The sequence below is a fragment of the Diadema antillarum genome, unplaced genomic scaffold (assembly GCF_040938485.1).
Source record: "Diadema antillarum isolate AM-2024a unplaced genomic scaffold, OU_Dant_1.0 seq00002632_RagTag, whole genome shotgun sequence".
Taxonomy (NCBI): domain Eukaryota; kingdom Metazoa; phylum Echinodermata; class Echinoidea; order Diadematoida; family Diadematidae; genus Diadema; species Diadema antillarum.
The window spans coordinates 1-9710 of record NW_027273232.1 but is presented as its reverse complement, the minus strand read 5'-3'; the positions used below and the strand labels follow the sequence as shown (position 1 = coordinate 9710).

The following is a 9710-nucleotide window of genomic DNA, read 5'->3' as shown; positions in this document are numbered from 1 at the left end:
GTATACGGAATTCCGTATACGATCTTTGATTTTTTAGTACTGTGAGGTTGAAATCGTTATTTCGCTAAACAGTCCGTCTGGCTTGAGATTGAGTATGCGTGATTTCATGAGTTTGTTGGAAAGAAAATGTGAGGAGAAAGGGTGGCTTTTAAATCATTTGCTTGCCAGATTCGGGCAAGCATTTTTCCCTCTTAGGCCTACTCCAAAACGCTTCCCGACTTTGATTTTCACTTGCCGCGGGCCAAGCGCTCACTGTAAATTCACTCGCGGTACGTACGTGTATCCGGTACTGGTAGCGTGCAAAAATGCGTGCAGTTTTCCATAGCCAAGTGCATACCATGACGCACCCCTCGGTTCAGAATAATGCGTGTTATTTTCCATAGCCAAGTGACGTACCATGACGCACCCCTCGGTCAAAAATTTGACGACAATGATGGGATTTTGACGCACCTCTCGGTCAAAAATTTGACGACATAGCTGGTAAAATGATGCACATCTGGGTCACAAATTTGAACGGACCAAACGAGGAAATGATGCACCCATGTCCGGGGGGTAGTGGGGTGAGTCATTACATTGACAAGTGCATTAGGAACACAAGGTTGAACGAAGCTTCTTCTTTCCTAAGAAATTGGAATGTCCCTATTATTATGGGAACAGTTGGCAGGTACGCTACTGCATGTGGTATCAAGACGAATGAGATGCTTCTTACCTTCATCTTCATCCTCATCATCCGATAACTCTCCTCGCTCTGAGAAGGTGAGGTCTGGGAGGAAGTGGAGCAAGAGCTGCTTGATCTTCTGCTTCTCACTTTTGTGGATTCCTGGGATTAGTGGGAGAGAGAGTAATGAAGGGGAAAATACTGCTCACTCTGTCTGGAGGTAATGAAATACATTGGAATCCACATTAACTGCTGCCACATAACCATCAATCGACACAATCTTAGTGAAACTTTACGACAAGTCAGGGCAGTTATCACAAGTGAAAAATTAAGTAAGCAAGGCTCCACTGCATATATTCTCAAATACAGTGCACTCCCGTTATAAAGAACACGGTTACAACGAAATTCCGGTTATAACGAAGTAAAAATTTGGGCTGCAATGTCATCCACTCTATGTATTTCTATTGTTTATTTGTTCGGTTATAACGAAATTCCGATATAACGAAAGAAAACTGCCGGTCCCGAGGACTTCGTTATAACAGGAGTCCACTGTATCAGATAACAGATTTCAGATAACAAATTTCAGAAATGCAATGCAAAAGACTACTTTTTTTGGGGGGGGTTGTATGGAAATGTGAACCCAACTTACATTGAATGTTTACAATACTTAAAGATACCTTGGAAATACAGTACTGTATACACTGTTATATTCGCGTTCAGATACTTTCGCGTACAGATATTTTCGCGAGTTGACGCCGACGCTAACGTAAATGCACTGTTACCCTAGCGCATGGAGATATTTTCGTGTGTCGTTAAATTTGTGATATAACTGATTCGCGAAATTCGCGAAAATTAAACCCTCGCAAAAATAACAGCTGATACAGTATACTATGAGTCAGTAGGTGACAATGGTAGTAGATAGGTGAGCAGAGTTGGAGGGCTAAGCATCTCATACCCGTTTGCCTCTTGGTATGATGGATGATGAGTGAGGAGGCGTCCTCCATGATGTGCTTGTCCAGGAAGGGGAGAGAGAGGTGTGATCCTGTCGCACCTGCTCCATTCTCCCCGGCACTGAGGCCCTCCTGCCTCTCGTAGAATATGGCCTCGATCTCGTTCAGCAAGCTCTTCGATCTCAATGCCTGGAAAGATGAAAGTCACACAGTAAAAGTGAGATACCACATGAGACACATTCAGGGGGGTATAGAAAAACTGTTCCCCCCACACGACACTCCAATTAGCATAGTAGTGGGTACCAAGTTGTTAATTTTGTGCCTTCAATTTCGAGAGATTCTTCCTTCTTTTTATCTCAGGATGCCATTTATTTCACCAACAATGTTTTACCTCATCATTCAACATCAATCTTCAGGTAACATACATTCATTCTATTTCATTCTTTTTTTTTAATCTACACTATCGTCACAACTATGAATACATGCAACAGTGAAGAAGATCTAGTAAAGTATCTGGAGTAGATGATGATGATGATAAAGTACCTTGATGTCATTCTGCTTGAAGTTGAGTCCCTGATGATCCAGTGATTTGAGGTAGTACTTCTCGTTCTGCTCTCTCCAGATCTTGTTGAAGTTTCTCTGGGCTTCCCTCCACTCATCCTCCTTCAGTTTTAACCTAAGACAAGCAAAAGTCAGATCATATATCAAGGTGAACTACTACAAAATATGAATTCAACTATCATCCTATCCTCAACATCACAGGGAACAAGAAAGCCATGTATAATACCTTGACAAACCAGGCAGTGCATCACAGTACATCTTAAAAAGAAAAGGAAAAAAAAAAATTATTCGAAGTTATTACCTTTTGAGAACCAGTGGTACAGCAACTGCAGGGTTCTTCTTCAAACCTTCAACGATATCTGGTGCCTTGTCTCCATATATTCTGTAAGGCAACAAATATACAAATAATTTTACAATGGTACAAAATCTATACATAGCAAGTTTAAGTCAAATGAATGGGAGAAAAGATTCTCAAGAGGTGAATTTTCTCCATATGACATTTCATTTGTTTCATTTGGGATTACTCAAATAAAACAATATGAAAGTGAAAATATGACTGAAAGAGGGATTTCTTTTTTCTTCCCACTGAAAATATGGTCTTCAAAAGGCGCTCTTATGAACAGTAGGGCAGGTGTAAGTCCCCATACCCCCATGACTCTGAAAGGTCCTGGGATAATAGTTTAGGCAACACTGACCTGTGGATGGCTTTCCTGTGGATGACTTCCGAGGTACCTCCCAGAGAGTTGTCCAGCCTGAATTTGGAGGCTTCCTCCGGGGACATCCTTGACAGCTTCTTGGCGACGTGTTCGAGGACACGGATGGTGTGCGCATTGATCTCAATAACAATGTCCAGCTGGTAGTGAAAGAAGATACTGGTCAGCTGTCTTTCCCTGTCATGCCCATTACAACACAACACAATTGTTTCTAATTCACACTGTTAGAGAAAATATGTTAGAGGACGAAAACAAAAAATCTCTCTTCTAAATGACAGGAATATTATAGTATCTTCTTACAATGAAAAATAATTGCTCACTACACTCTATAAAATTCACAGAAAAAAATACCTGAATTATGTTGTGTACTGTAATGTACATCTGCTACTGCTCAACTTTCCATAGAATAGAATAAATTGAAGTAAATTTCTCATTACTTGTCACAAATTGCAATAGAACTTGTATGTGTCTTGGGTAATTTAGGACATACGATGGAGGCAATGATATGCATGCATGGTAACGTTCTAGTTGCCTTCTACACCGAGTAAAGCAGAGACTTTTGTATATCAGATTTCCATTAAAATGTAACAATGCTGGCAACAAAACCACCTGATCAAAAACTTTACAATACAAGGACTTCTAAACCATTGAGAGATTAAGTTGCACATTGAGATGATGGGCAATATTGTCCCTATAAAGGAGCAGGCAGTGACACTGACTTGCTCCTTTAAAGGAGCAATTTTGCAGCAGTCATGGAGCAAATAAGCACCACATAGGTGCAACATCATACCAATAAGGCACAAGAATGCACCCTCAAGAGAGGTACATTCTTGCATCCTTCGGGCATAAAGTTGCACCTAAAGGTACGAGGTTGCGCCTTTTTCAAGGGGGCAAAGTTGCTCCGGAGGGTGTAACTTTCACCCTTTCTTGCGGGTACAAAGTAGCACCCAAAGTTCCAAGATTGCACCCTCAAAACAAGCCACAATCTTGGAACTTTGGGTGTTTCTTTGCACCCTCACGAAAGGATGTAAAGTTGCACCAAGATGCAAAGGCTATTGACACGGGGTGCAAAGGTGCGCCGAAAGGTAAAGGGTGCAAGATCGCACCCTCAAGAAAGGTGCAACTTAGCACCACTTAGTGTGGGTGGAAAGATGCACCCTCAAGAAGAGGTGCAATCTAGTACCACTTAGTGTGGGTGGAAAGATGTACCCAAGGGAACATTTTCGCACCCTCAATAAAGGGCTCAACTTTGCACCCTCTCTGCAGTATTATTTTATACACACGTGAATTCCTTGTTCCTGTGAGCTACGTTTAATATGAGCGTGACCCAGTATTAGACACGTGTCAAGCCTTTGCAGACACAGAATTTTTTTCTTCATATTGTTCAAAGGTCATTTAAAACAAATTTAAATATATATTTATTTCTTTTAAGTTAAGAGGAGCAAATGTGGAGATCATGACCTGTGATACATGTTACGGGAAGTCTATATTTTTATGTGTACTCGTTTTTTTTTTTTTTCAACTACAAGGAATTACCTATGCGCTAATTGGATAAAGAAGCTGAGCATTCCTTTTTTTTTCATCAGTTAATGTCAGTGCTGGTGTATTATTCTTGAAAAGTTGGCATCTAAATGTCCTCCAAACCAAGTACTTACTGTATAAAATTATATTCCTGTGAGTTACGTTTCTTATGAGCATGACAGATCTGTAGACACGTGTCATAGTGGTTACAAACACTAAGTTTCCCTTGCTTTCATCGTTATCAAGAAGCGATTTTGAACAATTTCAGATGTTCTGGTTTTTTCAATTTCGTTACGAGAAGGCAATAATGATTTCATGTAAAACATGTTAAGGAAAGTTGATAGTTTGGTTATTTTATCATTACTCATCTTCGTCTTCTCAACAAGAAGATGATACACATGAGCTCATTTGCTAAAGAAGTCGAAGGATGTTTAATTGCTGGTAGCCACGTAGGGGCTTTTGTCATAACATTTTGCATCTTAATCCCTCGAAACTAAGTACATGCAGTATTAGTTTATAGATAACATAATATTTTTGTTGTTGCTGTGCTTATTCATATGAATTTTAGACATGTTTCTCATATGTTTCTGTCATATGCTTTACTGACGAACAGCAAATGTTGAGTTTATTGGCAAGAGGGGTTGATCATTACTTTACATTTAAGTTCATTGAAGTGCCGGAGCAAAAACTTGTCTTGAAATATTAGCATCCAAAACCCTCCAAACCAAAAACGTGCAATACTAGACACGACAGGAATTCCTTGTTGTTGTGAGTTATGTTTCTTAAAACACTGATTTTTTCTGCTTTTGCAATGTACTTTGTTCAAAAACACTCTTGAACAATTTTCAGATTTCGCTTCTTTCTTAAGAGAAGAAAACGGTGAGGTCATGTGAAGCATGTTCCTATAAGTTCCTATAAGTTTTATTTCGTTAATAATTTTCTTTACCCATCTCCTCAACCGTAAGGTGATACGGTACCTATAAAGTCATAGGCCAAAGGTGTTGAGCTTTACTTCCCCTTTTTAAAGTAAATTTAAGAGCGGGGGAATTATTTTTAAAAAGTTGGCATTTTAAGCTATGTACACCGAGGACGAGTCTTACTGAATGGATTTCTTGTTGCAGTACAATTGTATTTTTTATGAGCTTAATGGAGTATTAGACAATTGTATAAAGTGTTTGCAAAAACTGTTAATGTATTCCCTTTTGCCAATGTCCAAAGAGTTCATTTGCCAAGTTTTGATTGTCTTTTGTTTTAATCATCAGGGGTTTGTTTTATCATGGTCATAGAGGAAAGAAACTTAATTATAAAAAAACCTTCATATAAGAAGAGATACTGACAATTTCATCAAAAGTTGTGATTTTCAACATTTCCAAAATGCAATTGATGAATATTTCTCCCCAGGGCACAGAAAGAAAGTAGTTTTTGGTCTTGGTTGTTGTTGTTTTTTTCACGTCAGTATGTTATAATACCCGCGGGTTTACGCCCATCCCACCAATTTCCATCCGGATACTGTACCCGGCCCTGTTTTTTTTTTTTTTTTTTTGTTTTACACTGCAAAGAAAATGAGAACACTGATGTTTGAGAAAAATCCCGACATGTTTGATTGGGCAATTTTTTTTTATGTCTATTATTCTTTCCAAATAAGTTTTTTGGTTATCACTGAGGACAAATACAGATACCCTATTTCTTCTACCAAAACCACAGCACTGTATATTCTCATATTTCTAGAGTATTTCGTCTCAGCACTTGTCCTATTGATATTTCAAAGCATGTTTCCTATGCGCTCAAGAAACTCCCCCATTAAAGGAGACCTCCGGGTGATTCTCAGATTTTTACATTTGTACAACTATGAATTAGTTATACTGAGGACAGAGTTTCAGAATTTGTGATAATTGGGATGAAGAATAAGAATATTTTCAAAAAATAGAACAAATTGCAATGAACAAGGATGATGACATGGGAGAGTCACCATAAGAATGCATGAGTTGGGGCTCAAGGAAGCAGAACAAAAGAATAAGGCATGCATAGACAGGTGAACTCGCAAACAAGCGGTATTGTTATGGAATTACACTGCTATCATTTCTGAAATATGTGAACCATATAGCTGGTAAAATTGGGTCTTTGAGAGCGTCTTGGGGCTACGCCCCACCACTTAAAGCGTCTGGCAATGGTCACGCATTTATTCTGTAAGTGTAAGAACAAGTTCCAGTGGGTTTCATGGGGTTACTTTCCTAATTTTCAGCTAGGCTAGCCTAGCTGGTAAGAGTTTGGTCTTTGGGGCGTCTGGCGGCTATTGCTTGGCAACAATCATTCAATTATCCTTTGAGTGTATCACAAGAACAAGTTCCAGTGGGTTTCAGGAGGTTATTTTTCCAGCTATATATAGGCTAGTCTAGCTGGTAGAAATGGGTCTTTCAGGGCGTCTGGAGGCTACCCCCCCCCCCCCCCCCCACCACCACCATTTAAAACGTCTGGCAACGGTCATGCATATATCCTGTAAGTGTAAAGAACAAGTTCCAGTGGGTTTCACAAGGTTACTTGTTCAGCTAGGCAAGCCTAGCTGGAAAAAGTTTGGTCTTTAAGGGCGTCTGGCGGCTACCCCCCACCACTTAAAACGTCTGGCAATGGTCATTCATTTATCCTGTAAGTGTAACGAACAAGTTCCAGTGGGTTACATTAGGTTACTTTTTCAGCTAGGCTAGCCTAGCTGGAAAAATTTGGGTCTTTAAGGGCGTCTGGCGGCTACCCCCCCACCACTTAAAACGTCTGGCAATGGTCATTCATTTATCCTGTAAATGTAACGAACAAGTTCCAGTGGGTTTCATGAGGTTACTTTTTCAGCTAGGCTAGCCTAGCTGGAAAATTTTGGGTCTTTAAGGGCGTCTGGCGGCTACCCCCCCACCACTTAAAACGTCTGGCAATGGTCATTCATTTATCCTGTAAGTGTAACGAACAAGCTCCAGTGGTTTTCATGAGGTTACTTTTTCAGCTAGGCTAGCCTAGCTGGAGTTGGGCCTTTAAGAGCGTCTGGCGGCTACCCCCCACCACTTAAAACGTCTGGCAATGGTCATTCATTTATCCTGTAAGTGTAACGAACAAGTTCCAGTTGTTTTCATGGGGTTACTTTTCCAGCTAGGCTAGCCTAATTTTGGGGGGTCCTTTTTTTGGCCCTCCTGGCCACACCCACCACCGATGACCAGCCAGACGTGCATTTCCATACTCAGGGGCATATGTACTAAATTGCTATACACATAAAAATTGGTAACCTTTTCAGCTAGGCTGACCCCCGCTGGCTCCCGGACTAAACAGTTTCCTTCCCCAAGAGTGACAGATGAGAAAAAAAAAAATCTCTGTGGAATGGGGGTATTGCAGGACAAATTCACTCAAAATATGTGACCCTGCATCACAAAACAAACAGAAAGTCGCCAGACATGGATTTTTAGTTAAAGGCAGTTTCTGAAAGAGCATACTCTAAGCTTTAAAATGATGTATAGCTCAATTGAATTGGACTCTCCTAACCTATCGGTAGTATTGGAAAGAAAGCACGCAGTCTGGAAAAGTGTGAACCAAGAAAAAAGGCTCTGAAGTACAGGGTCTATCTGTTTATTCAAGAGCTTAATCTTTACCAAACCATGCTGGCTGTGCGATGAATGGGACAAAAAAAAAAAACCAGGATGAAAACCACTGGGGCAACAACACTGAAGGAATTATTAGATTATTAAAATATATTGAAATTGAGCATGCTCTATCAACCTATGCTGACCATGATTGCTGCCAACTTTCAAAGCAGTAGCGTTATCCCTTCAAAAGTTATCAGACTTGAAAGTGAAGAGTGTGCAAAGGGTTATCAAGAAATGAAAAGGGGCCTCTAAGACATATATACCTGATCTCACTACTCTACAAAAAAGAGCTGTAGAAAAACTGTTGAAAATGCACTTTTCCATTCATTTTATGATCCCAAACTTAAGAATGATGTAGGAAAAAGGTAGTTCTTTCAGAAAACATGAAAAACTCAATATTCACTTGGTTGACCCTTTTCACCTTTTTTGAGTCCTCACGTAAAATCAAGGGTGGGGCTTTTAGTTCGTTTTGTGATGCACGGTCACATATACAGTATACATGTATGTATGTGGATTGGGTGAATGCAACAACATTATTAGAACACAGCGGTGAAAGTTTAAGGAAAATCGGACACTCCGCTCAAAAGTTATGAATTTCCAACATTCCAGTGCCGCTATGACTGGATATAAGACTATAACAGTTTGTGACGTAACTGCAAGGCAATGATATAAAGAAAATACTATAAACAGAATTCAACAACCGTATGTTTACATTTAATTGACCTCTTTCAGAAAGTAAGGGGAACAGTATTAACCTTTGCGTAGTAAAATATTGGGGTAATGTGCATTTCTTTTCAGTAAAAACGATATTTGTAGAATTCGTTTATATTGTCTTTATATTGCCGTCCTGCAGTGATGCCACAAGCTGTTGTAGTCTTCTAATCCAGCGATATTCGCACTGAAACCTTAAGAATTCATAACTTTTGCACTGATTGTCTGATATTCCATTAGCTTTCACTGATGTGTTTCTCCTTATGTTGCTGTATTTAATCCACACATATAATTGGGTGAACTTGTCCTTTAATGGAATGAAACATTTTATCCGTGACAGTATTTGCAGGACAGTCCGTGGTGCGCTACAATCACAAAGCAATGGAAAAAACCTTTTTGATATGACCAAGTCTCTATCTCTCTCTCTCTTGCGCAGTGTGAGCTTTGGAAAAAGTTTCTGCGCACTATGCATCCTGATTGGTTGGCACCGAGTAGATGCAGAAACAACAGTGATGAGAAAAAAACGTGTATGCCTTCCTTGACTGGAATGCCAATAGACGAATGGATGCCAGCAAACGCTTCCGGAAGATACAAGTGCAGGGATCAGTACTTATTGACGGGTTTTCAATCATCGCTGTGGTCTTCAAGTAGAATGCTTCACATTTATTACCTTTTTAATCTCTTTAATTTTTATTTTTTTTTTTACTAAAAGGGTTAATGCAAAAGATGAACAACAAATGAAATTTGATTATAATGCCTTCATCATTTCATAGCATCTAGTCCACTGCTTACCCTAAAAAACATTGATATGATACATTTCGGCCAGTCAGGCTTAGATAAGGTTTTAGATCTATCATTGCGCTTGACAACACCTTTAAACGAACCTGTACTTGCTCGACCTTGGTAATTTGGCAGAAGAAAAGACCAAATATGGCGGGATTTTCCCTCATGTGTACCGTTTTCTTCAGTCCAGGGT

At 39.7% G+C, this 9710-nt stretch overlaps 1 protein-coding gene across 1 annotated transcript; it reads right to left on the bottom strand.

Annotated features, from left to right (window-relative positions):
- Window positions 1-620: 620 nt before the first annotated feature.
- LOC139715016 (paired amphipathic helix protein Sin3a-like) lies at window positions 621-3059 on the bottom strand (the record flags this gene model as incomplete). Its single annotated transcript, XM_071626650.1, has 5 exons — window positions 621-820; window positions 1614-1797; window positions 2152-2284; window positions 2471-2551; window positions 2865-3059. Coding segments are annotated over 5 exons (793 nt in total), but the record flags the coding sequence as incomplete, so codon positions are not given.
- Between the last annotated feature and the right edge of the window lie 6651 nt (window positions 3060-9710).